Raw genomic sequence first — 27,897 nt, 5'->3', positions numbered from 1 at the left:
GATTCATGGGGTGGCAAAGAGTCGGACACGACTGAGCGACTGAACTGAACTGACATTAGTTTATATATTGCCCCCAGCTCCAGCTAGTGACCGTTCTAACCCTTAAGCCAAAACAGTTCCACCTGCTAGCTTATGAAAGGGAACTGGCCTGGTGATTGTTAATGTGAGGAGCTAAATCGAATGTAACCCAGGTGCCGGTTTCTTTGGTAACTGATGAACCAGCCTGACGTCACTTCCCGCTGCAAATGGCAGCATTATTCTCTTCTGCGTAGCGAAGCTTGTTCCTATGTTTTGCCTGCTGTCTGCCATTATGCGGTGTGGCTCCACGATCCTTTTGCTCTGGATGCGTAAGATCCCCTATCTCAGTGGCCCCCAACCTTTTTGGCACCTGGGACTGATTTCCTGGAACACAGTTTTTCCATGGACTGGGGTGGGAGAGCGGGGATGATTGAGAGGAGTCGGGGGGATGGGGAGCGGCAGATCGCTGCTTATCTCCTGCTGTTCGGCCTGGTTCCTATGAGTCCTTGGCCTGGATTTGGGGACCCCTGCGCTATTTAATAAATCATTTATGTCTCTCTCGTGGTCTCCTGGCTCTTCCATCTCAGACCTGGGCAAGTACGGGCCTTGCATGCCTGCCGGTTGTGTCCCAGCAACCGCGTAGTGACTCAGTACTTTTATAGATCATACTCCATTTAAAGTCATTACAAAATAGTGGCTGTATTTCCCTGTGCTGTGAAATATATCCTTGTTGTTTACTTTATATATAGTAACTTGTCTTAATCCTCAACCCCTATCTCTCCCCTCTCCCCTTCCCTCTTCCCACTGGTACCCACTAGTTTGCTCTCTGTATCTGTCAGCCTGCTTCTGTTTTGTTATATACATTGGTTTGTTTTATTTTTTAGGTTCCACATGTTGGCAAGGATGTGGAGCAAAAGGAACCCTAGTATGCAGTTGGTGGGACTCGAAATTGGTGAAGTTACTATGGAAAACAGTATGGAGGTTCCTCAAAAAACTCAAAATCGACCTACCATGTGACCCAGCAATTCCACTGCTGGGTATATATCCAAAGCAAATGAAAACACCAATTCAAAAAGATACATGCATCCCAATCTTCAACATTGTTTACATCAGTCAAGATATGAAAGCAAGATATGAAAGTGTCCATCAACAGATGAATGGATCACGAAGATGTGGTATGTATATATACAATGGAATATTACTTAGCTACAAAAAATGAAAATTTAGCATTTGCAGCAACACAGATGGACCTAGAGAGTATTATGCTTAGTGAAATAAGTAAAGGAAAAACAGAAAAATGCCTTCCTTCATTACTACTGAGAAAACAGTTGACTGTTGGTTAGAGGTCAGTCTAACTGCCAGTCTTTGAAGGTCTTTTTTACTCTTAGAATTTTTCTCTTCACCTTTGTTATTTTTTGTAATTTTACTGTCATGAATCTAGTTGCAAATTTTTGTTTTATTTATATTTTTGATTTTATTGAGATATATTTGACATACAGCACGATGACCTGGCATTCATGTATGATGCAAAATGATTACCATGTTTAGTCCATCACTTCAAACAGTGACAGTTTTTTTCACCTTGTGATAATTTTTAGGATCTACTTTGTTAGCAATTTATTTTTATTTATTTGCATGGGGTTTCTTGGATCTCTTTGATCCATAGATGAATGCGTTTCTTCAGTTCTGGAAAATTCTCAGCCATTTTCTTTTCAACCATTTCTTCTGCCTCATCCTCTCTTTTTATGACTTAATCAGATGCATGTTAGCTCTCTCACTATACTCTCCTTATGTCTTACTCTCTTTTAATTTTTTTTCTACTCCATGTTTCATGCTTGATAGTTTATTCTAATTTATTTTTAACATATATTTATATTTTATAATTTACATGTAAAACTAGGTAGTTTTATAACTAAAATATATCTAATTAATGAGTTCATTAATTCTCACTATATTTTATCCAAATCTAATGTTAAACTCATTCACTGATTTTTTTTTTTTTTTTTTAATCTTCTCTGCAAACTTGCCTCTCTTGCTCTGCCCTCAGCTCTAGTATTTTGAGTGCTGGCTCTAATGCAAGCTCAGGGATTGACAGAGTCTAATTGAGACTCAGTTGGTTAGAAAATAGGACCCATAAATCTAGGCTCATCTTTTCTGAAGAGAGAAATATAATTGTGCTTTATAGTGTGCAAGAGGGTTGGTGGGGGAGGACAGAGCTGGGTGAAGGGAGGAAAAGGCTGTACACTAAGTACTGGTGGCATTGACATCAAGGTGAGTGGGTGTTGTGCTGTAGCTGCCACAGAGCAGCATTTGGGCTAAGGTTAAATGGCAACCCATTCCAGTACTCTTGCCTGGAAAATCCCATGGACAGAGGAGCCTGGTAGGCTACAGTCCATGGGGTCGCAAAGAGTCGGACTGAGCGACTTCACTTCACTTGACTTAAATTAATAAAGATACTGTTTCTAGAATAGGGAGGTGCTCTACACCAATCACTCAGCTAATCTTTGTTGTGTGTCAGATGTTTTTTATAGTATTTTTGCATCTCGGAAACCTCAGTGAACTAAAAACAAGCAAACAGTGCTGGCTTCATGGAGCATATGATCTATTGGTAAGGGGCATAATGTATACTATGAGCAGAGTAAATGAAGGAAATATTTGTGTCAGAAGTTGGTAAATGCTTTAAAGAAGGTGATTCAGAGTCTAAATGTGTGGGGAAGAGGGAAGATGGCTGTTGTGATCAGTGTGGGATTCATTGAGAAGGGGACCTTTGAGAATACATTGAAGGACCTGAATCATCCACGAGGGATGTCTGGGGGATGTTCTTTCCAGACAGGAAGGATCTTCAGCCCAAATGTATTTGCACTAGAGGAATGTTCCTGTGTCCATTCCCTGCATTTTTAACACTGGTTATTTTAATATTTGTTTACAACAGCTCTATTCATTTCTGTTTCCAGTTTACTATGACAAATTCGATAGTTTCCTATAACATAATCTGTTTCCTATGGTATGCCTGTTTTCTGCAGGTATTTTCAAGTTTGTCATTTATTTCTTTAAGCTTCGTAATGAAGGTGGTGTTTTAGCCTGTTTGAGGAGAGTGCATGTCTGAGGAGAGTGGAGCTGTGTTTCTGCTTTTCTGCTTCCTTTTGTTTCTTCTAGATCTCACAGTGGAATGGTGCTTCTTTCTGTGCCTGCTAGCCTTTGAGTGCTGGCCTCCTTTGCTTTTGTAAAGTTACTGGTAGGGAGAAGCACAGCCTGGCACAGGTGCTCCTGCCCGGGGAGAAGCTTTGGGTTCACTCCCACTTGGGTGTCACCTTAAACCATTTTCACAGTTTGAGATTCCTTAGCCAGCTTACCAGGTGTCTCAGTGGTAAAGAACACGCCTGCCAATTCAGGAGACATGGGTATGATTCCTGGATTGGGAAGATCCCCTGGAGAAGGAAATGGCAATCCACTCCAGTATTCTTGCCTGGAAAATTCCATGGACAGGGGAGCCTGGAAGGCTACAGTCCACAGAGTTGTAAAGAGTCGGACATGACTGAGCAACTAAACAGCCAACTCAGGTTGTGAGTTCCTGGAGGTCAGTCTTCCTGAGGCAGAGTCTGGGTCCCAAAGGCCCCCAGTTTAGGGGAGGGAGAGAGAGGTTTCCACTAACTTTGCTCTGACGTTGAAAATACAGCTTTTTATCTTTTTTTTTTTTTTTAAAGCTTTTTGAAACCCCAACTTAAAGGGCGCACCTCCTGTGGGCTGTGTGCCCTGACGTTTGCGGCCCCTCTCCCCATGTAGTCCCTGAGCAGAAGCCTGAGTCAACAATAACCGGAAATGCTTGCAGGATAAGCGCTTCCAAAATTCTACTTATCTCTCTGCTTTCTCCAAAAATTTGCCTGGGGACTCCTGACTGCTGTTTGGGCTCCTCAGTCATTTTCAGGAGCTGTTGGCAGTTTTGAAACCAATGTGTGCAGGGTGTGTGTGTGCAGCGGGGAGTGATCTGAATGATGTAGCTGCTGTGAGTGGAAACTGGAAGCTCAGTGGTGGTGTTTTTAGTCTCTCATATCCTTAAACATGTCCAAGTTGGCATGGGGTCCCCAGAACATAGTGGAATCTGGGTGCTTAAATGCTTGGAAGTGCTATACACATGGCCGCGGACCAGCACAAGGGAACATGCACTTTGTTTAGACTTCTTACGTAATTCCAGCTGCTCAAGAATATGGTTCAAATCTTTACTAGACAACTGCTTGCATGTCTCAAGGGTCTATGACTTCCACAAGTCTTAATACAAGAAGCTGAGCATATATGGTCTATTTAAGTGTTAACATATTTACTGGAGAGAAAATAGATTCATCTGTGCAAATGATCAGACTTAAGAATAGAAGCCTTTAAAGACACACAATTGAGAAATCAATAGTTGCTCTTATTTATTAGGAATACATGCCATTTTACATTTTAAAAATATCAGTTTTCTTCTACATACTTATATGCACAGTTAATGAAATAGAATATTTTCATTAACATGTTTAAGAATATCCATGTTATTGAAATTAAGATTACTGTGAAGACTAAAAAAAAATTAACCCAAATTATAAAGCATTTGTTCTGAGGACATAAGTGTACTCATTGTCCTATGCTTATCATATTGTAAAGTTTAAAATCCTTGTGAAAATTGCCAGTGTCAACTTTCCTACTGATGTGGCCCACAGATTTCAAAATTCAGTCTTTATTCTGTTTTATAGTACATTTTGAAGGGCACAGTCCATCACAGAAAAAAATATTTTCTTTTTCTTACTTATACAACACATGTGTTCATGCCATTCAGTTGTGGCCTCTAAACAGTGAGTTGATTGGGCTTCCCAGATGGTACAGTGTTAAAGAATCTGTTTGCCAGTGCAGGAGACACAAGAGAAATGGGTTTGATCCCTGGGTTGGGAAGAGCCCTTGGAGTAGAAAATGACAACCTGCTCCAGTATTCTTTCCTGAAAAATGTCACGAACAGAGGGGCCTGGTGGGCTACAGTCCATGGGGTTGCAAAGAGTCGGATAAGACTGAGCACAGCAGCAGGGTGAGTTGATTGTTTTCCATTTTTTTAAAAGTAAGATAATAATGGCCTTATGTACATATCATAGAAAAGTTATTTCCTTTTCCTGCGGGTTCCAGCAGCGATGATGAAGTCAGAGCTGGGCCCTGAATGCAGGTTGTGGGGTCTTTCCAGGGCCCAGGGCAGTGGTGTGAAATGTCTGGGGCTTCCTTCCTTGTGCAAGAAGCCAGGTGGACTCAGCCCTTTCTGACTCCATGTCCTCTAGATGACCCACCTCAAGTTCCAGATGACCCTTGAGTTGCTGACACAGACCACGATGGGTGACTCTTCCACACTGATTTTTGCACATTTACTCAGAAATTGAGATCTAGAGGGGAACGCACAGAGTCAGTGAGGCAGAGTGAGGGAGGGGCAGTGTGGCCCAAGGGTCGGGGCCTGGGATTGAACATGGATTCACCACTTAACACAAATGCTGTCTCAGTTTTCTGCCTCAGTTTCCTCACTTATCAGGGAAGAATAAGGAATGTTTTCACCTCATGGACTTGCTCTGAGGAAAAAAATGAGATCATTAAGTGGAAGGAATTAAGTCATTGGAATATATAAAAAGTGCTCAATAAATGTTTGATATTAATATTCAGACACGAGATATGTTTTGCACAGATTTGGTTAACTCACCTGGGGAGACTAATATTCTTAAGAGAGAGTTTTGAATGTAGTTCAGAAATAATTAAATGCCTTCCTTGATTGAAATAGAAAGGCAATTAAGGCAATGAAGCATTTTTCTCTGTTATCTAGGACATATTTTTCTCATTTTCCTCTTGTAATGGGAAAATTTGAAACTCACACAGAGTGGTGACAAATTACTCATCCTAAGGTTAATTGTTCCCCAACAAATACATTTCAAGTAGGGAAGTTGGGTGAATTTCCAGAAGTTTCAGAATCCAGTTTTGGGCAGCACTAAGTCTGAGACTCGCTTATCTGGGGGTTTCTGGTGTGGCCAGCATAGGATTTTGGAAAAGTTTTTTTAAACTCTTGAGGTCTCAGGCTCCCCGACTATAGTTAGGGGTAAAAGTACCAAACTGCAGTGATGGTATAGCCATGGCTGTAGGTGATAGGCTATCAATGTGCTAGTACATCGTAGCTGAGCTACAACTGAAAGCTGACTTTGTAATATGTTCCAGGGGGTTATTTATTATAAGAGGGAGCAAACTGTTCACATAAAATGAACCAATTAAGCAAGCTCTGTTTACTTCATGCAAGCAAACTGTCTCCCAAATGTTGTCTCTGGTTACCTGGATGGGGCACAAACAACCCAGATATGTGTCTAGGAATAGGGTGATGGGATGGAGAGAGGGGACAGAGATGGGTTAGAAAATCATAGCTGTTGTACTCATTAATCCCCATGCACATGATTTTCTATTTAATGGTGTTTTATTTGTTTCATTAACATGTATTGGGATGTCTTTGTGACAGATGAATAACCCACAGTCCCTGTTTTCAAAGGAATGTAGGGCAGAAGAGGAATTTATGTGGTTGGGTATGATATCTATTGGTTTAAAACACCAGGAGCAGGACTTCCCCAATAGTCCAGTGGTTAAGACTCCACCTTCTCCTGCAGGGGGCATGAGTTCAATCCCTGGTCGGGGAACTAAGGAACTGCATGCCATGAGATGTGGCCCAAAATTTAAAAAAACAAAACCAAAACCTAAGGAGCTTCCAGGGTGAATTGGAAACTGGCCACTGTACATGGAGGGCAAGGAGAGACTGAAGAAAGAGGCAGACCACTCCAGACTGGCCGGTGGCAGGTTTGATAAGCAGAACTTAATATGAGTCTTGTCTTGGGTGGCTGCAAGATGAGCAGATCTCCGCACCTGCCTGTTGGAATCCTAAAAAGTTTGGGTGGAAACCTTAATGGGATTCAGTCACCTATCCCATCCAGGTGGTCTCAACAACACACTGCTGACTCAAGGCCATGTCCTTGAAGACAGTTTTCACTGTGGGAATGGAGGGCAAATGTTTCAAGGACCGGCGAGTGGGTGAGGAGCCTCTGATTGCCCGGGTTCAGCTCGAGGGTCAGCAGGTGGTCACATCCTTTCCATGACATCCTCTAAAAATGTCAGAGTAGGCTAACACCGACACAACCCTAAAATCCCTTATGAGTTGACGTAAGAGAAGGTTATTTCTTGCTTGTACTAAAGTGTGTTTCTTCAGACAGTTTTAGGAACCCAGATTCCTTTCATCCTAGAGCAGGGGTCAGCAAACTTGGCTTATGGGTCAAGTACTGTTTCTGTCATTTCTTTTTTTGGAAATAAAGTTTTATTGGAACTCAGTCACATCCATTCATATGTATTTGAGCTTTTTAGCTGTTCTCATGCTACAACGACAGTGAGTACCTGGGACAGAGGGAGCAGAGCCCATGAACCTAAAAATATGAACTCTCAACACTTCACAGAAGAAGTTTGTTAAGCCCTGCCTTAGAGCTTTGGAATCTTGTCTCAGATTCTCTGATTCAGCTTATAGAAGAGGGAAGAGGAGTGGAAGGTTCTGTGGGAGGTTTTTATAAGCTGTATTTGAAAATGGCGTCCATCAATTCAACCTGCATTTCATTGGCCAGAGCTCAAGTCAGAGACAATACGTAGCTGCTCGGGAAGGAGAGACGTGCAGTCTTAGCAATGGCCCAGGAGGGAACCTATAGCAGTTCTACACAGACTAGTGCTGTGTGAGACTCTTCAATTACTCTATTTTCTTTGTTCCTCAAAACAACTGTTTAATAAGTATAGTATTCCTTTGTGGATGAGGTACCTGAGGTTCAGAGAGGTTAAGCAACTTGCTTCAAGGTCACCCGGTATCAAGATAGTGGGAGTGGGGATTTGAGAGTCAGGATATCTTGCTCTGAAACTTGCGCTATTCTCTCTGAAAAAAGCTTTTTAAAACCATGGTAAAATATACATAACATTTACCTGTTCAGCTATTTTTCAGTGTACTGTTCAGTGGCATATAAGATATTTTGGAGAATGGGGAGTTTCTTAGACTTTGATAGGAATTTAAAAGCTCATGGCTTTCATTTCAGTGGTAATACTAAAAAGTCAAGCACAGTCAGACTTATCTGAGTAATTTCTATAAAACTGAGTACTGACATAAAACTTCCAGTCTCACATTTTATTTTATGTTTATTGGGTGCCAACAGTAATGCTTTATTGTCATAAGCTGGGAAGAAAGGGACAGAAGTGGATTTGATACTGAAATAACTGCTTTAAGCTTTTCCTATACCACATGAATTAAGGAATGCTTGGTGGTGGTTCTGAAAAAGAGAAAAATGGTAGAAGAATTGAGGCATTACACAAGACATAATTATACAGAACCTACTTTATTGAACTCAGAAGCATCTTGACATTTGTGTGGGAATTCAGTTCCCACAAAACAGTGTTTCCAGACTTTTTTTTATTGTTTCTTTATAAATCTTTGCTTTTGGGGTGCTTTTCTTTTTCATTATTTTTGTAATTTGGTTTCATAGTTGTTTGTGCCACGTGCATAAAGAATTTATCCCTAGTGTTATGCTTGTGCATATTTAAGTAAGATAGTAAAATTAATTTAAATAAAAACATGGGGGATCCAGGACTGTATTTTCTTTTTAAAAGGTATGTGTTCATTCATCCCTTGGTATCCAAGGGGGATTGTTTCCATGACCCACAGATAACAAAATCCAAGGATGCTCGAGTCCCTTATAAAAGGTGGGATAGTCCATTCGGCCATCCTATCCACAGGTTCCACATTCAGGGGATTCAACCAACCTTGGATCCAGAATGTGGGGATACAGAGGGCTAACTGTATGTGACTCAAGTTTACAAGAGGCTACCCCACAGAGATAGTTTTTTTGTTTTTTGTTTTTTTTTTTTTGCAAAAGACTTATATTTGAGTTAGAAAACTGAACCAGTCAGGACAGACTAAGCTAAGCTGCAATAACCAACAAACCCCAAATCCCCAGTGGCTTAAACCACATGCTCTCATTAAATCTGTTGGGCTTTGGCAAAGACCTCTGCTCACTGTGATCATGACTGCAGGATACCAACTGATGGATCTATCCTTGGTAATACCTCTGGTTGAGGGGAGCGACTACTGAGGGTCCTCTCACTTCTAAGCAAATGCTCTGGCTCAAGTAGGTCAGATGACCACACTTAACTCCAAGGAGAGGACTGTAATTTTGGGGGGTGCCCGGAGGAAAGAGAAGCCAGGAGTTAGCTGACAGCAATAATGTGTGTAACAGAAAACATCCTCCATCTTTCTGTAAAGGAATGCCCTGTGGCCTGGTTGGTTTCAACACTTTGTATTCCCTGGTACAGTTGTAGACAGTTTTTTTAATTTCATGGGCAGCTGTGGCTCTTGGGTTACAGCCAAAGTTGGTTTCTTACTAGCCTCGGGGCAAGGGCACATCTCAACCTCAGCTCCTCCCTTGTGAAATGTTGGAGAAATGTCACTTGCATGGTTTGTTGAGAGGAGTCAAGGTAATAACTCATGTGAAACCTTGTCAATTGTAAACTATGATCCAAAGGAAGTAATAGTATTGCTTCTGGCAATCAGTCATGCCACACTGAGGATGAAGAACAGATAGTAATGATTTCACCCTACAGCACTTGTTACACCATCAATATTTTCTCACAAAAATTTCATGAAAATTAACAGGAAATTTCCTTAGGTGATCTGTGCATAGTTCTCCAATAATAAAATAGTTCTGAAAGAATAGTTCTCCAATAATAAAAACCAAAATTTTCCTCCTGGCTAGAAAATTACAGAGTATTTTACATAACTCCAAATCTATATGGTCCAATTTTCTAGCAGATTCCTACAATAAAAAAATGTGAAGTTAAACAGAAGAAGCACTATCTGGCTTAAGAAGCAGTAGCTTTAAGTTAGGGATCAGTATGAGAAAAATCACAAATGTCTCACAAAACAGTGCTGAAGATAGAAACACAGGAAGATTCTTGTACTACTGTAGCATGGATTCTTGAAACTCAAATCAGTCAAGTATCTTGGAGTTCTAGTTTAATAGAACTGGATGGCATCCTAAAGATGGTCTTATTTTCCAAATGAAGGAAATAAGATCTGGAAAGTTTAATTGATTTGCCCTAGATCATGTTCCTTACACAAGTTGATAAGTCAATTATTTTTGCTGTTTCCTCAACCTGAAATTAGAGAGATGAACACAATGGAGGAAGAAATGTTTCTCTGTTCCTCATATAACTCCTATTAAAAACTCTTCTAATCAAAACCTATAAAATTCCCTTCATTGTATATCTGCAGTTAAATATTGCATTATGGAAGAAAAATCTACTGAAAATCCTTATCAAGGTACAACAATGATTTTGAGATTCCTTTTCTGCGTATCTAAAATTCAGTTGTTTTCCTAATTTCTGAGTTTCCCAAATGAATGATGTTTTGATCCACAGGAAATGTATAAATTGAATAAGAAAATAAGATTCTGATTTCTGGTTGAATGATTTCATTACCTGGTTATTCTATTAGATGTGGAAGTCTACTTTTCATCCTAGGAGAAGAATTTTAATATTGTCCACAAAAAGAAAAAGATAAGTTTACCTTCCTAGGCATACTAGTCAGGAGAGGCTCAATTATGCCGCAGTAAAAAATCCCTGGGACTTACAGTGACAAAAGATTATTTTCTATTCATGTTAGAAGTCCACTGTGGATTGGAGGGCTCTTCATTCCACATTATCTTTGCAAAGAGTGGCAGGCCGAGTGAAACTCCATCTGGGGGTGGCCAGCAGCTGTGACAAGGGAAAGGGGGTTTGGTGAATTGCACACTGGGGCTTAAAGCTTCTGCCTATAAATAACACATACTACTTCTGCTAATTCCTCATTTGTCAAAGCAAATTACAAGGTCCCATCTAAATGCAGAAGGATCAGCATATTTTAATCTTACCATGCACCTGGAAGAAGAAGAATCATAATTTTGGTGAGCATCTGTAACAGCTAACATATTAGGAATGAAAAAAAGAAGAAAATGAAACAGGTCCCCTACCCAGCCCAGCTATCAAAAAGCCAGTGTCTTACATCATCAATCGGAGTAATAAAATCTCTCTCAGCTGCACAAGAAAAACTCTTAACACATTAATTTGTGGCAGGTAAAATTTCCTGACTCCATCTTTATTACTCTTGCATAGAATGGGAAACAGGTACAAATTGAACTAAACTAAATGTGGGGCTGGGATGAAGTTTCTAGAAATGCATTGTGGGCCATCTAAGTGGGGAGACACATCCATGCCTTGTGTGGATTTTTATTAGACTCATTTCTTTAAGGAGAAATTCCTTCTTTATGATATGATTATACCAGTCAGTAGAGTCTTTCTAAAATAATACGACAGTAGGAAAGTTAGAGCCTGGTCAGACAGTAAAGTTCATATTCACTTAAATTGCTAATAAGAGTAATTGTTTAACAGGTCCCTCTAAAAGAGATTTTGAACCTTTAAAACAGCCTTTCTGGGAAATGTTGGAAGGTCTGGAATATGTTTAAAGGCTCTCATTTGTTTCTTTTATTTGGGTACAACTATTTGCTTACATATTTTTAAACTTTTAGTGTATTACTAGCAACAGAGTGTTTCAAGTGGGGGAAAAAACTAACTCAGAATGTCCCCTAAATTAAAATATAAGAGTTTTGTACTTTCCAGAAAAATAAGCACTTTTATAGTCTTTCTTTAAATCCTTCTTGGTAAAAATCTACAAATCAAAAGGAAAGGGTAAGAGTCAAAGGCTGCTGATTTACTGTTTAATTATATTTTTCCCTCCTGCCCCTTAAAATTTTATAACAGAGCACGGTTAACATTAACACCCCAACCACAATAAACCAAACATATTTTATTACATATTTTATGTTCAAGATGGAAATGAAGATATAATAGTGAGATAATTTTATACAGAGGTACCATGAATTCTCTGTGACTAGGGGCAAATCAATTTTGTGTTTTGTGCTTTAGTTTTCTAAACTATCATTACTAATTATATTAATAGCAAATTTTTATTGGGTAATGACTACAGTACAAGGGGCTGTATCAAATACTTTACATTTTTCCCTCACTTTTTCCTCACAGCAAACCCGCTTTTACAAATGAGGAAATTGAGGATGAAATGACTTGACCAAGGTCGCTAGCTAGTTAGGAGTGGGAATCCTCTTTGGGGATAAATCATTGTGGTAATATTTCAACCAAAGTGTTTGATAATTGCAATGTTTTTCTAATCCAACTCTCTGGGAGAGGAAAGAATTTAAATTGGCATTGGTTCCTTTATTCATAAATATGTGAATGCCCACTCTGTGCTTAGCCCTGTCTTAAAGCCTGTGGATATAGAACTGAATACATATGCAAGGCACAGAGGTTAAGAAAAGTGGGTTCTGGCCTTAGACCAAAGAACTTGGGTTAGGCTCTGCAATGCGAGCATGGACAGGAACTCCAGCTTCATCTGCAAACTGGGAAATTATATTGATGCTTACTTCACGGTTTTCATGGGTAAATTAAATGAGATAATGAAAGTCAAGTGTTTTAGAACAGTACACTGCATAAGATGCTCCATGTGCTCAGCATGTACTAATTTTTATTGCTATTTTTGTTATTGTTGCTATACACGACAATAGACATTATTGGGGAGCTCCCTGATTAGGAAGGAGGGGGAGATATTTAAACGATATTTCCTGTCCAGTGTGATATGAGCATTAGGCGAGCCAGGGAACGGTGTGAGTGACTGCTTATAGAATGGGTTTGGAAAGCTTTTGCGAAAGAGGTTAATCTGAGCCGGTGATTGCAAGGGGAGAGGAGCTTCTCCAGGTGGAGAGGGGTGTAGGCATTCTGCTCCTGTATAAAGATGCTGTGGCAAAGGTGTGTTTGGGAAACCTCTAGGCTCTGGCGAACTGTAAAGTTCTAGTGAGGGAAAGAGGAATGAAAAGTGAATGGAAAACCAGAAGTGGTAACTTGGGAGGTCTGGACAGAAAAGGTTCTGCCTTGGGTGGCAGTGGTGGGAAGGACGCTGAGGTGATCGCGAGGTGGCGCTGTGGCTCCACGTAAAGGGAAGATTCAGGCGCTTGCGGATCACCACGCACCCCTGGCAGCCTCGGAGAGGCGGGGCAGGGCTATCTTTGTGGAACTGGCACCATCTACATACAGCCACCAAATAATGATGCTGATGAAGATAATAAATACTTAACGCAGGTAGCCTGAAGCAGTCTCCTTTAGGACACACGGCGTCAATAATCAGAAACTGTCTGTGAGGATCAATTAAGTATGTAGAACTGTCCAGCAGGGATCACCGAGCAATCCGGATAAATCATGGGCCCCAGCTGGAACCTGCCTCACCCTCCCTGCAGGCTAACCTGTAGCTTTGGGGCAGGTCCTGCACCTTTTGGGCAGCTCCCCGCTACCTGCAGGCCAAAGGAGCAACAGTTTCCCTTGTTGTAGGACGCTGACTGCACCTTTCCTTTGATTGGACCTGAGATTTTTTGTGACTGCTTTGCTGGGTTTCACATGCCCACGTGGCACACGAATAACATATGAGCCCAGGTTCAGACACGTGTACGATGCTTTTGTGTGCACACACATTTCTTCACATGCACACAATCGAGACACGTCTACACGTGACACATGCACACACTATAGACATGCCCTTGTGTATTTACGGTTGTGTGCAACAATCCTCAAGCACATGGACACGCATGCACCCAAGTGCACGATGTCACTCACTGCCACACACGCCTATGGCACAGGCCCACAATATGCAGCCACTCTTCGTTTGTACAAACACATTTGCACACTCACAATCACGCACATCCAACACAGACCTCCAAGCGCGGAACAGTACATAAACATCTAGAGAATTGCCCCTTAAGGAAAACACCTGAAAACTTTTTGTGACTCTGAAATCTCAAGCTTGTCTGCTAAAAACTCCTCCTCCCTTCTACTTTCCTCTAAGCAAACAGGCCTACTCCTCCTTCCCTTCCGCTCCAAATCCTCGAAAGACTCAGTTTCTTTCTTTTCGGATTTGCACTGCTGAAGGAATGCTAATTTGTAAACAGCCCAGCAGGCAGCCTCTTTCTGCCACCCTGGAATCCCCTTCCAAGCGGGGAGCTAGGGCCATTCATACTCGAGAATCAACCAGCCTTATCAGACTCCAATCCCGCGGGCTGGAGGGCTGTGCGGAAGGGTCAGGGGAGGGGTACGGTCGCTCCCTGGGACAGCCTTGGACTGGGACCTTTCTGGCAGTGCCGCCAACTGTATTCTCTCTGCACAGAATAACTTGAGCTTTTAGCTGCGGTCATTCCAAGGCTATATGGCCTTCCTCCATTAAAGCACATCCGCAGATGTCCAGATTTCTGCCCTCTGAAGGGAGTCCCAGGCATCCCCACACAATCTTGTATTTAGTTTATTTCAATTAGGTGACTTCGCGTGCGCCTGGAGCTCTAAAATTTCAGCTAAAGCTGGGGAGAAGCGGCTGACTGGAGATCTCATGGCAAACGTGGCACAGTCAGGGCTGGAGCCGGCAGGACCCTAGCGCGCCCTGTCACTGGCCACCCAGAGACGCTCGGACCTCGACCGCGGGAATGTGCATACAGTCCGCATTTTAGCGGTTTTCAGAACCCTTTATCCTCCTCTCTATTCTCTACTACCTGCCCTTAGGGTACATCTTGCGCCCACGCTCCTTGGTCGTCTGGGATACGTACAGGCTTGAGAGCTAAAGGGATCTTTGAACGATGGAGGGCAAGAACCAAGGCAAACGCTGGAGATGAACGAGGACACTGGGTGAGTGGTTCGGATCCAATTTTCAGGGTACTGGCTCTGGAGAAATTTCCGCTCAGTGGCTTTATCGGCAGTGCAGCCCCGGACAAATTGTTTCATTTAAATCACAAAGCATCAGTTTTCTCACCTGTAAAATAGAGGTGATTTTACCCACCTTCTTTGTCAGTTGTGGGATTTCAGTGAGTTTGTACCCATCAAACCTTCAACAAATGAGATCTCTTCTTACTTGGGGGCGCCCCAGGGGACCCAAGAGAGTCAGCAGGCTCGCCTGGGAAGGGTTTATTGAAACCCCTTGCCTCAAGCCCCCCTCCTAGGACGACTAAGCTTCCCAAGCCAGAGTCCCAGCGGTGTTATTTGCCTGATTTCTACCTCCTAGCTCTCAGTGGGTGACTTTGTCCCTCTGTCCTCAGTTTCCCTGACTGTACTATGGGGCGAAGCATGCTCCCAGGGTCTGGAAGTGTCAGCCGGAATGGGTGAACAAACCGGGCTTTCTCTGCAGCCCTAGGGGTAGGAATCAGGGTTCACGGTCCAGGGAAATGGCCCCTTCTCTTTGCCGCTTGCCAGAGCACTGAGAGCAAGGAGGAAGGACAGACGAATTTCCAGTTAAACCACTGCCTCCTACTCCAGTGCATTCCTTGAGGGCAGCAGGTAGAGGTCTTTAGGAGGGAAGGGTCACGTTTTTGCCAAAGGCAACGGCAATCGACCCTGCAGGCTTCTGGGTGCAGCTCTGGGGCCACAGCGGAGTCGCGTGCCACTCAGGTCCTCACTTTCCCAGGTTCTCGGGCTCCTACTTACTCCCAACCCTCTCCTCTTTCGGCGGAACCTTGGCCACTCCACGCCCCTGCCAGAGACTCTAGGCTGAGGGTGGACCACCTTTGGGGCTGGCTGCATGCGGCAGGACTTGGTACCTTTGACCTTCATCGCCCCATCTTTCCCAGCATTTAAAGAGGCATCTTTCCCCGCTGGTTCACTCTGAGTGGGATCAGGCTAGCACCAAAAGGTAGGGGGTATTACCATGACAGGCAGCCCTTACGGGCGTGCACCTTTCATAAGGGGGACTGAATGAGGGAATTTTCAAAGTGACAGGTCCCAAGTCTGGCCTCCTGGGGGCGGCCGAGCAGAGAAGATTCCCTCTTTCCCAGTGATGTCCCCCAAGTCCTAGTTCGGCTGTGTTTATCTTATCTCTGCCCTTTTGGGGAGCAGGTGTGTTTCTATTCGCACTCCCCAGAAGTTACTGCGGCACTGATGCTCTTTTGGAAGTGGAATTGATCTCTCTGTGCCGGACGTGTCTGGGGTAGCCAAGAGCGAGAAGGCATCAAAGTTTGGGGTGGGGAGGGGAGCTTGCTCATTGGGTCTGAGTTGCCCCCAGCCCAGGGAGAGCCTGGGGGCTGAGCAGCCTTGTTCACTGTTAGGAGCAACTGAGAAGGGGGATGTAGACCTCTGCCACCCAACCATCCCTTGGAAGAAACTCTGAGGGACTCATCACTCCAGAGGAAATACCAAACCTTGCCAAATGCTCCATCCACATATAAAGTCGATCTGCTGTGTATCTTCCTCATGTACATTTTCTTCACCCCTCACTTTCTTTCTCCCTAATTCTGTTGGTCTGGACATGGCCTGGAAAACTGCATTTCTAACAAAATTTCTCCCTCCCCTTTTTGATTAAGCTGATAAGCTGGGTTTGGTGATTGGCCTTATAAATTACCCTAAAGTCATACCACAAATATACTATAAAGCCTGGCAATGCTATACACACAAGTTTGTCTCTTCTCTCCACTGGAGATGTGACTACAATGTAAAAAGGATGAAGACGGCCTCAGTACATATAGTTACCCTATATACACACGTTTTGCTTTTTGGAGGTGGTGCAAACCTTACGTGAGGGAAGACTGAAAAGCGTTTAAGACATTTTTCAAAGTTTAAACTTGTCAGTGGCTAGTTCGGTATTCACCAGAGGAAATCTACAAAAAGCTACCAGTCTGGTGGCCTGGGAGTCATTCCCAGTTTTCTATCACCCTTTGTCTCTTTTCCACCTTCTCTTTAGCTTCCTTCCTACTTAAACATTTATTACTGAGTGAGAAAGCACAAGCACACTCAGAAGGAAAGCTCCAGATACACTGGGCTTGATTAAAATAAAACACACTCACCATCCCAGGTGAAACCTCTGCTACCTCTGTACAAATGGACTTGGTCATATCAACTTTCCTGTCTCCTTTTATTAGTATTCTTTTTCTCCCAAGGCCTGGTAGATGTGGAGGTTGTCTTTGTCTTATGTAGTTCCTGGAGATTCTTGGCTCTCAGGCAGGAACTGGGCTGCCTGAATTTCTCTGGGCCAGTTTCTCTTTTGGATGAGGCAGCTTCAAGCCCCTTCACAAACACATCATTTGCAGAGTGTGTCTAGATTTGCTTGACCACCCCCCCCGCTCCCCGCCACTCCCCACCACAGAAATGCATCTGTTGCGTTACTCTCACTGATCCTGGTCCTCAGAGTGGCTGTGTCTCTCCTTTCTCTGTTACCTTTGGCAGTGATCTGATCCCTCATTGTGTGTTCCTCATTACTGGGGTTTGTACTTCACCAGACTCCACTTGGAGTCCTGAACACCATTTACTGGAGTGTAAAATAGAGATTCAGGAAGTTAAAGAGAGGGAGGTCTCTGTCTTTTGCCAGTGCTAACTGGGACTCTTGGATGGGAGGGTGGCCTCTGCATCCTGGTCCCCCTTCTTTGAAGGATCCCTTCAGAGAAGGCAGGGCAGGAAAGAAGGCAGAGGGGGCAGAGAGGTCCAGGAAGGGGAAGGGGTTGGCTCTGGACACCCTTTGGGCCTAAACTTGGCATTTTGAGAAGTTTTCAGCAGTCCAAGTTTCAATTATGCAGTTAAATACTGTAGAGATGGATGTCCAGCCTTCCATTTTGCCTCTTCACAGATCTATAATCCTTCCAGTGTTTCCACCAACATACCCCTCATGAACATCTACTGTATGCCTGGTAGAAGGTGTGGGGATACTGCTGGGTCAAATGGATCTCTTCAAGAGCATCTTGGAGGAAGTGGCATTAGTTATGGTACCAGGGAGAAAGCTCAGCACATTAAGTGGTCCAAATTAAGTGGTATGAGACTGGGCAGGCTTTGTGCACAAGAGATAAAGCAGTGTTGAAGACAGTGGCCATGTATCCTCAGGCCTGAAATAGTCTTTCAACTATTTGGAAGTGGCTCTCGCTTTTCTGCTCTGTGAAGAACACAAAGCATAACTTCTTCCTGTCTCCATTCCATTCAACATGGGCATATGTACTTTTCCATCACTGACCCCATGAGCTCCCTAAATCAAAGGGCCAAGAAAGGCAGGCAGAAAGGGGACCTGGATTTCTGGCAGAGAATTTCCCCGAAGGAGCCTTTAGCAGATTTGGCTGCAGTCAGGGAGTTCCTTTGAGAGCAATGAAACAGAAGTTCACCATGTGCTTATTAGAGGTTACAACCTGCTAAAAAATGATGGGGCACATTACCCAGAAACATCTAGCTATTTCCTTTGCCAGCCACAACCATATATGTTGAAAGATCTGAGGTAGGGGACCATTTCTTCTTCCCTTCCTTCTTCCTCTTTCCCTCCCTTCATTCCCTTCTTCTCCAGATCTTTCTTTCTGGACAGGTCGCAGAGGCAGAAGTTGGGGGAGGGTTTGTTCAAGCCCCCAATTTTAACAGAAAGAACAAGGAAGAGAGAAACCCTACACCAAGTAACTCATCAGAGACATTGTTTTTGCTTTGGTAGTTACACTAAGGAAAGAATCTATTTGGGGGGCGGAGAGGAGAGGGTGGGGATTGAATGCCAGCAAAATTTAAAACGCAGCCTGGCACATCTACAGTGAGAGCATTCGTCCACCGTTTACCTATCCCGCAGAATGCGCCAAAGAAGTGAGCATGTGAGGCCAGTGCCTAACGCCGGCCGTCTCCAGGCTAGCGACCCAGCGAGAAGTGTTTCAGAGACCCGACTAGGGGCAGAGCCCGGTCCACCTCTCCCTGGGGATTCACAGCGCTTCCCTTGCCCCGGCCCAAGGTCCATCCCTCCCTCCCAACGTGGAGGCAGTGCCCTCCGCGAGCTCCCAGCGCCGGCCTCGCGCACCCATTTTTCCAACCCACCACCCCCTCCTCAAAGCGAAGAGGTGGGCACCTGGGATGCGCGTCCTGCTTTCTCTGCCCGAGCTCTCCCGTCTCCTCCACTTTTGCCCCCGACGTCCCAGAACAGCGGAGCAGGACACGACCCTGGCAGGGCGCAGCCTGTGCACCTCGAGCGCGCTCAGAGCGCGGCGAGGATGCTAAGCGGACTGCAATGGCCAGGATGCAGACCCCAGCTCAAATCCCTGAGAAGAATATCCTCCTCCCCTTCCTTCTGTCTCCCTTCTGCCCGGCACTTCCCAGCTCAGCCCCGCTCCTCTCCATCTCGGACGCGGGTACTCAACGATCCTTCGCTCGGCACTTTGCAAATAACTTTGGCCGGCTCCCCTGCGCCACCCGGTGAGGGATGTTAATGAGGGAGCGTGGCCCTGCGCTGAGAGCCCGGAAGCTCCGGCGCCGCGATTGGCTACGGCGAGGCGGAAGGATGACGTTATGCAAATGAGGGGGCGGGCCCTTGTGGCGCGGGCCCCGCCTCCTCCCTTTGGGGTTAGTGTGCTTGTGTTTAGCTCTGGGGAGAGTCAAACTGGATTCCATAGGGAAAGCCTGCAAATCACTTCTATTTTAGCAAGGAGAAAACAGAATCTCTATCTAGCAGGGTGCACCTCTCTCTCTCTCTCCCTCTCCTCTCCTCTCCTTTCCTCTTTCTGTCTTTCCCTACCCCCTCCCCCTTCCCCCCACCCTACTCTCCCTTTCTGGTGTATCTGTCTACGGCAACCAGCGTCCTCCTCATCTATACACGCTGAAAGGAAAGAAACATCTTTGGTTGGGAGAGAAGGAGGAAAAAAAAAAAGAGAGAGAGAGAGGAAAAACTTGCCTGGTTGTGGAAAATGACACTTGAAGTAGCAAAGCCGGCAGCGCGAGTTGAGTCTATTGTTTCTTAAATTGCTATCAGGGTTTTTTTTTTTTTTTTTTTTTTCTTCCTGCTTCTTCAAGTGAACGGTACCTCTACAAAAGGAAACTCCAGCCCCTCCTGTCCTTCACCGGCCTGTGATCATTACAAAAAAAAAAAAAAAGCAAAAAAAAAAAAAAAAAAGCAAAAAAAAGCACCCAAACCAAAAATTAACCAACCAAACAACCCCCAACAGCCAAGCACACATCTCTATTTTTTTTATTTTGGCCTTTTTGTTGGATTTTCCCTTCCTTTTCTCTCTCTCTCTCTCTTTTTTTTTTTTTTTTCGGGTTATCGCTCAATTTTGAGAGAAGGTTTACATTTTTTAAAAATTTGCTTTCCAGCCCGCCTTGATCTAGCGCGAGTTCATCGACTCAAAAAAAAAAAAAAATCTCTGGCTGGCGTTTTCTTTGCCTTTTTTTTTTTTTTTCAAATTTTCAAGGGGGAGGAGATTTTCCACAAGAAAAGGTTGTTTTCATGTTTGGGATTCAGGAAAGCATCCAACGGAGTGGAAGCAGCATGAAGGAAGAGCCGCTGGGCAGCGGCATGAACGCGGTGCGGACGTGGATGCAGGGCGCCGGGGTGCTGGACGCCAACACGGCGGCGCAGAGGTGGGTACCGCTGGGGGACCGCGGCCGGGGAGGCAAGCCGCGAGCAGCAGAGCCGGGCGGCGGTAGCGGCAGTGGCCGCCGCGGGGTCGAGCCGCGCTCTTGCGTCTACGGCTGGGCTCTGCTAGCCACCGAGGCTCCGAGTTCCCCGGCCGCCAGGTCTTGGTTGCCTGCGGCCGAAGAGCCGGGAGCTGCCTGCGAGGAGCCCACGATTTACCGGCACTTTCCCCTGCCTGGTCTGTGACTGTTTTCATTTTGTTTTAAGCCAGAAGAGGCTCTCACCAGCGTGATGTTGGATATCTGTGTTTTTCTGTGATTGCTGTTTCTTTTCTGGCCGGCTGTCTTTTCTTTCATTTTTTCCCGCTTTTCTTTTATTTGCCTTTTTTTCATTTCTTTGCTTCTTCTTCCCTTTCTCTTCTTCCTTCTTCCTTTCCTTCCTCCCCCTTTTCTTTCTTTTTACCCTTTTCTCCCACTTGAAAACTTTCTTTCCTTCTCCTTCCTTTCCTGCCTCTCTCTCTTCCTCCCTTTCTTTTCTTTCTTCCTCCTTTCCTTTCTTCACTTCCTTTCTTTCCCCTTCTCCTTCCTTCTTTTCCTTCTTTCCTGCCTCTTCTTTCTTCACTTTCTCCCTCTTTCCTTTTTCCCTTCTCTTAACTCCTTTTCTCTTTACATTTCCCCCTAGAATCATCTTATTTCTCGTCTCTGATTCTCCTTTCCTCTCTGTAGCTTTCAGTTTTTCTTGGTCCACCCGGGGTAGAGCAACTCCTAACTTTAATTCTGACATCTTCTGAAAGTCTTCCCTACAGTCTGTAACTATGGCCCCTTCTAAGCCCCTCTGCCACTCTCAGCGCCTGGGATGCTAGGTTGTATGGCCTGGAGGCACTGCTCTAGGAGACTGACCTGGGGAACTTTCCCGGGCACCCTCTGTACCCTTTCTGGGGACTCCTGCTCCCAACTGAGAAATGGTCCCCCCTTTTTTTCAGGCCACCATTTGGGCTTGGGAGAGTGGGAGATATGGTGGCCCAAGACTCTATCCCGCCCAGAGAGAGCGGAAGGGGAAGAAGGAAGATGACTAATTACATCATCCTCATCTTCTCCGGGCTGGGGACAAGTGTCCACAACACTGTTCCCGTCCCCAGTGATAATAAGGATGGGGGTGGTTGGTAGTGAGAGTGAGTTGGGTAACCGGGCTAGAAGCGAAAGTGTGTGTGTGAATGTCTGTGTGTGGCGCGTGCGTGTGTGTGCGCAAGCCCTTGTGTCCGGGCAGGTCGAGCTGTCAGTGGCCTCACTGAGCCCCTGGCGCCCCAGGCTCCAACCCCCGGGAGGGCGCGCTCAGCCGTCAGCCCTTGTTCATAGGATTTCTGGAAAGCGTGTGAGGATTTCTGCGAAACAGTAAAACTTTGTCAGGACAGGTCTTAAAAAAAAAAATCAATTCCGTTTCCCACAGCGACCACCCCTGACAGCTCTGAGTTCCACCCGCAGGTCCTTTTCCTTCACATGCTTTCCTTGGGGAGCGGGGGGCGGGGGGGGGGGGGGGGACGGACATGCAGTTTCCCGATGCCGGGCATCCGCGGCTGTCCCGGGGGCACATAAGGTTTCCCGGAGGATGGCTGCTGCAACGAGGAGCTGAGCATGTCCCCCCCTCCATTCTCACCTGCCACGGGAGACTCGAGGGGGTGGCGGGAACCAACTCCCCATCCCACCCTCTAAGTTGTCAACGACCGTCTCTATGCCGCGATCGGGTTCACCTCAGCCACTGCTACTTTTCTTACTCCCTACACAGCGGAGTCAAGTCGGAATAAATGCGTACAGCGTTTTATCTCTTGTGCAAAACCCAAACAAAACTTTCACACCTTTTCGTCAAATTCGGGGGGCGCGCCGGTTCTCGGCGGGGAGGACAGGACAGTTGCGGGCACTCTGGTCCCATCGTCTGGTGGGCCCGAGGCGCCTGAGGGGGCGTGTAGGGAGCCCACTGGGCGTTTTGGGGGCTGACAAGGTGGTTGAGTGTTTGCGCGTGTGTAAGGGGTGACAAGGGGTCGCGGGTGGTTGTCCCGCCTAGCCGTCTAACTCTGCGTCTTTGGCCGCAGCGGGGTGGGTCTGGCCCGGGCTCACTTTGAGAAGCAGCCGCCTTCCAATCTGCGGAAATCCAACTTCTTCCACTTCGTCCTGGCCCTCTACGACAGACAGGGCCAGCCCGTGGAGATCGAGAGGACAGCCTTTGTGGGGTTCGTGGAGAAGGAAAAAGTAAGTGGGCACAGCGCCGCTGCCCCTCGCCCCCTGGCCGGGAAGCAGGCCCAGGCGCTTTGGGAGGCGCGCTCCTCCGCGAGTGCAGAGCATCCGTAACACATCCCTGCGCGGGGTCCCCAAGCCACTTCCCGTTCTGGGCGAACTTGGGCTCCCCGTTCATGAGCTTCTGCTCCACAAAAGTTCACACCGACTCCCCGGAGCTGGAGAGAGGCGAGCCCGGCTTCGCACTCCAGGGTCAAGGGCTCCGTGGTGAACCCGCCCTCGACCGCGCGACGACGCGCAGCTCCTGCCTCTGCTTGTCCGCAGGCCCTAGCCACGGGATCGCCTGTGCGCGCCCCACGAAATTTTCTGGAAAGTTAGAGGGAGCAGTAAGGGTCGGGAGGGCGGCGGAGGGATCATAGTTGGCCGCAATTTCTGCTGCTCCTGGGCCTGTCCGGCTCCCCGGCCGGGGTCCCTACTTGGGGAAAGATGCCTCGAAGTCGGTCCACTAGCTCACGCCGACCTCTCCTGCATCTCTTATGTCTTTGCGTTCTGCTGCAACCCAGGAAGCCAACAGCGAAAAGACCAATAATGGGATTCACTACCGGCTCCAGCTCCTCTACAGCAACGGTGAGGCTCCTGTCGGTTCCACGCCAGTACCCCGGGGCTGCGGGTGAGGGTAGGGGGCGTGGGGGAGCTCCAGGTGGGCGAGAACCCTGAGCAAAGCACAGTTGTTTGGCATTCTCGGGGGTAAAGTGGCCCCGCCGGTTTTGCTTGAAGAGGTCTCACCTGAGGAGGACTCTGAGTGGCCCGAGGGCGGCCGCATCAGCGTACCTGGGCACAGGTGTGGTGCCTTAACCCGCGCTGGGCGGCTTTGTTTTTCTTCCTCCGCTTTCTAAGGCCGGGCTTCTCAGCTTAGCGTAGACTTCATCCCCAAAGTCCCTCGAGTTCGGGGGCTCGAGCGGTCAGGGCCTTGATGGCTGCAGGAGAGCGCGCAGAGGGGCTCCAGCCTTTGGAAGGGAAAGTACCCAGGTGGGGGGACCATCTTATTCCCGGCTGCCAGCGCTTGGGGGCTGCCTTCCAAAAGCGCTCGGACTAGGCCAGTGGCCCTTATCTGCGCCCTGGGGAAAGGGGGTCCCGGCTGTGCTTCTCCGGGACAGTCGGAGTTCCATCAGTCTCGGAGCTCCATTGTTTGTTTTGTGCAGATCCTCTCTCACTTAATTCTTTTTCGTTCCCCTATGCCCCGCTCCCTCCCCCAGGAATAAGGACCGAGCAGGATTTCTACGTTCGCCTCATTGACTCCATGACAAAACAAGTAAGTTTCTTAATTTCGCGCCGCGGGGGTGACTCCACGGCCGCGAAATTGGGGAGAGTCAAGAAGCTGGCGACTGCTTAGCGGGATGGCTGGGAGTCGAACTCTCAATGTCTAGGCAGACTGCTCTCTCAGCGCAGCCTCCCAAATGCCCATGAGCACGTTGGCTCGCCGCGTGGGGAAGGTGGCTCGACGGCTCCTTCTTTACAAGGGAAATTCAGACCTTGTGAATTAAGACTTTGGGGGTGCTGAGTGGGGGAGAATACGGCTGAACTTCCTGTGACCCGGCCAGGGGGCCCCAGGGGGCGCAGAAGGTGCCTAGGGACCCTGGTGCAGATCGGGCTGAACTTGTGAAACTCAAACCATCAGGACCTCCCCCGGGAGGTGGAGGGCAGAGGAACGGGTGAGGGGCAAAGGCAGCCTCTCCAGGAATGGGGAGATGGACCGAGAGCGTAGATGACTCATTCTACGCATTAAAAAAAAAGAGAGATGGCGATGGTGGTAGTATTGGAAGAGGGAGCAACAATTGTTAGAGGGTATTTTGCAAAAATCCTCCTGCTCTTGCCTCCAAGTTTGGCAAGAAGCCAGGCAGCATGAGTGAGCTTGTGGTCTTAAAGGTACATAGACGGCGTTTTCTTAAGCTACCCAACACGCGGGTGCCAAGCAGTATACATTAAGGTTGAATTATGGTTTAAAAGATACAATTATGAGCCGAGTCAGAAAAGAGGTCTGACGTTTTAACGAGGGGCAGAAACTTTTTTTTTTTAATTTTAAGAAAAAGTTTAGCAATTAAATATCTGGTTAGGTAGCTGGAGGATTTAGTAACAAAAAAAGAAGACAGTTTTATTGGGTCGGGGAAAGAAATCAGAACAAAGAGAAAGTTACCCATTGTGTACTAACCACCAATTTAGTGAGAGGGTTAAAGCTCATTTGCTTGATTGTGATTTTAAAATATTCCCTTTAAAAAGGGGGACATAGTTTTCATAGATACTGGCTTGAAAAGTTTCAATTTATGGTATACATGCATATTTAAAAATTGTTTTTAGATACCCAAGGCTTAAATATGTTGTATAAAATGCACCCAGCTGTTGGAAGTTTTAAAATCTACTCAGCAAGGACCAATTAAATAACAGCTAATTTTAATTATTACCTTCATATTTCATTGTGAGCCAAGTAAAAAACATGAGATGAAATGTATTTTTTAAAACGATGCATACATATCTCTTGAAATCTGTTTCAAATTATTAGCTTAAATATTTGACTTTCTTGAAGATCTGTTTTATTTCGTAGTTGATCGTTCAGAGTAAATACACACTTATACTTTTATTAATATCATTGTTGTATTATTATACTGGCTTTGATCATTATATAGGCTAATTCCCTTTCATTTGGACACACTGTATTTTTTAAAATGTTTTTCCTGCCAAATAAAAAGCCACAAAAACTTGATTTCAGTAACTTAAAAAAAATGATATCAAAACAAGAATGTCTTAAGTGGAATTTTGTGTAAAAAATTGTGTTTGATACCTTGAATATCTTTTTCTTCCATTTCCATCAGAGGAGAGAAAAGATGGGAGGGGAAGAGGGAAAGTATGAATTCTAATGCATATTCTGAACTATGTACTTATTAGAGTTTAATTTTTTAAAGATAAAAACATCCCCACAAACCAGTATATAAGACCTGTCTGTTTGTGAAATATTGGCCACTTCAATATTAAATTATAGGCAACTCTATGAAGTGAACAGTTGTAAGGAACATAAAATTAGGACATGCTTTAAGTGATACCTTCTCTCAAAACTTTATTTTAGGCCCTGTTAAAAAATAAGAAAAAGTGCCACAAGAATTGATTTTCCCATTATGAAATGAACTGACTTTACACACTGTTCTAGGGTGGAAGAATAATCTTGATTTTTATAAAGCAGTACATCTAATATCATTTTACTAATAGGGTCATAGAGCTTAAGAAAAATTACAGTGTAAGGCATTCTTTGACTGCTTGGTTTCATAAATTCTATCAGTTGTGAGGGTGGAGGTGGGACCAGAATAAAATAAAGTGTAGTAAGAGCAAGTATAAGAAAGTTGTTTGCCATACTGTGACATCTCACTGAAAGTTAAAATTGTAAATGTAGGCAATTACATATTTTGGTGGGGAGTGATCTGAAAAAAAGTTTAGTAATTATCTGAATTTAGTCTAAAAATATCAAGAAAAAAGATTTTTCCAGGCATACATATTTGCTTTTATAATAGTTGTCTAATGCCTTCTCTGTAGCTTTTACTTTGAAAGGCAATCTCTGCCCCGTTATCCGGTTGCTTGTTCCTTGATTATGTGCTGTAAGAGTTTGGGAAGTAGGTTAGCTTCTTGTGTACACAGCTAATACAATAGTCTTCAAAAAGCAGATCAGCATGAAGAGCCTGACTCTCCTTAGCTGTGATGTAATTATTTTGTTCTAGCCTTGATAAGTAAAACTGTGGATTCTCATCTAGCTTTGAAATTATTCTATGATCATTAAAATGCCAAGTCTGATTTTTAAATTTCTTAAGTTTTTTATTTTAGTTAAATATGCAGTGACCCCTTCAATCAGAAGCTTGATATAGGTGATTGATTAAATACTCACTTTTTTCCCCCTGTGAAGTTCTTATAGATAGACTCACAATTTTGATATTTAGAGTTTTGTTGCAGAATGGAATAATTTCAGTGATGTGATGAGTTCTAATAACATCATAAATTTCAGAGGGAATATCTCAGTATAGTTCAAGTGTCTTAACTGCTAATTTATCATAACATTTTTCATATCAGATGCAGCTTTATGTATGTGATATCATATCTTTGACTCACAAGTTGGGGTTAAAACTCAAAGGGAAGCAAAATTCAAAACTAGCTGTGCACTTGATATTTTAGTAGAGTATTCCTGATCTTGGGTGGAGTTAGTAGCACTGAGATCAAACAGAAATGTACTCAATCAACCAAGATGTATTGGTATGACATAGTATTTCACACCTTTTCAAACTGTCTCATTACACTATTTTGGGTAATGACTTTTAATTTTGGACTCTACCAGGAAAGGGGAAGCTTTATTAGAAATGAACGTGTAAGGATCTGAGCCTCTCATCCCTGTACTTTTTTTATAGAACAAAAAGGATATAATGATATTTAAAATACTTGTCCGCAACTAGAAAATAAGCTTGTTTTTGGGAAGGGTTTTTCAAAACCAAGTTTAGCTGGACTAAAAATAGGTTGTTTTTGTGTCATTGCTGTTTTTGGTATTCCATTAGAGAGCATGCAAAAAGGCCTGCAGGATCCAGAAGTTTATGGCTGTTGCATCTAACAACAGTATCTACTGTGGACACTCAAATGAACTCAGTGAGAGAGGTCTGAGGTTTGATATGCTTCTGTTCAGATTTTCCTGTAGTATTTGAAATATTATGTTCTGTGATTGCTTCAGTGAGTTATTGTTATTTTTTTTTAAAAAACCTTTAATTTTTCTTCCCTCCTACCATCTTGCTTTGAAAAAAGCGACATTTTTATAGTTCAAAGAAAGAGTGCTAAATTCCATAAAGTTATCAAAAACAAACATTCCCTGCCCCCAAACCAAAGCTCTTTTTCTGGAAAGGGAAAATTAATATTCACATAATCCTGATATGTATGGATTTTTAGGTAGGCAGTATGGTGAGGGGACCCCTTAAAAGCCCCAGAGCAGTGAGAAGTCTAAGATACAATAATCAGAACTGCTGTCATAGTTCTCTTTCCAGCTAATCTTTATATATTTATTTTGATGTTCCCGGTACTTTAAGTTATTGATGCAAGTGCATTTTTTCCTATTGATTGTTTCATTATATCCTGCCACAGCTACGTAGAATTGAT

At 44.6% G+C, this 27,897-nt stretch overlaps 1 protein-coding gene and 1 long non-coding RNA gene across 10 annotated transcripts in view; one reads left to right on the top strand and one right to left on the bottom strand.

Moving 5' to 3' along the window:
• The first annotated feature begins 241 nt into the window (after nucleotides 1-241).
• EBF1 (EBF transcription factor 1) overlaps nucleotides 242-27,897 on the top strand; it is a 429,858-nt gene continuing 402,202 nt past the window's right edge. For 4 of the 8 annotated variants that reach the window (XM_019965325.2, XM_070793931.1, XM_019965323.2 and 1 more), the window contains exons 1-7: nucleotides 242-347; nucleotides 903-1,193; nucleotides 14,719-14,841; nucleotides 20,384-20,502; nucleotides 22,584-22,740; nucleotides 23,289-23,352; nucleotides 23,982-24,037. In XM_019965325.2, coding sequence (XP_019820884.2) covers nucleotides 1,176-1,193; nucleotides 14,719-14,841; nucleotides 20,384-20,502; nucleotides 22,584-22,740; nucleotides 23,289-23,352; nucleotides 23,982-24,037 — 537 coding nt within the window. In that variant the 5' untranslated portion in view covers nucleotides 242-347; nucleotides 903-1,175. Of the gene's footprint in view, nucleotides 348-902; nucleotides 1,194-14,718; nucleotides 14,842-19,514; nucleotides 20,503-22,583; nucleotides 22,741-23,288; nucleotides 23,353-23,981; nucleotides 24,038-27,897 lie in introns of those variants that run through there. The other 4 variants (XM_019965329.2, XM_019965328.2, XM_019965327.2 and 1 more) reach the window with 2 other exon arrangements.
• LOC139184214 (uncharacterized) lies at nucleotides 8,037-19,433 on the bottom strand. Of its 2 annotated transcripts, XR_011567779.1 has the most exons (4): nucleotides 18,998-19,433; nucleotides 14,763-14,965; nucleotides 10,704-10,827; nucleotides 8,037-8,348 (listed from the first exon to the last, which is right to left on the bottom strand). It is a non-coding gene; the product is annotated as an uncharacterized lncRNA (long non-coding RNA). The 2 variants fall into 2 exon arrangements; XR_011567778.1 differs by lacking the exon at nucleotides 8,037-8,348 and having other exon boundaries at nucleotides 8,415-10,827; nucleotides 18,998-19,430.

This window comes from Bos indicus, chromosome 7 (genome assembly GCF_029378745.1).
Source record: "Bos indicus isolate NIAB-ARS_2022 breed Sahiwal x Tharparkar chromosome 7, NIAB-ARS_B.indTharparkar_mat_pri_1.0, whole genome shotgun sequence".
In the NCBI taxonomy this organism is placed as follows: domain Eukaryota; kingdom Metazoa; phylum Chordata; class Mammalia; order Artiodactyla; family Bovidae; genus Bos; species Bos indicus.
This window is presented reverse-complemented; position numbering and strand designations above follow the sequence as displayed.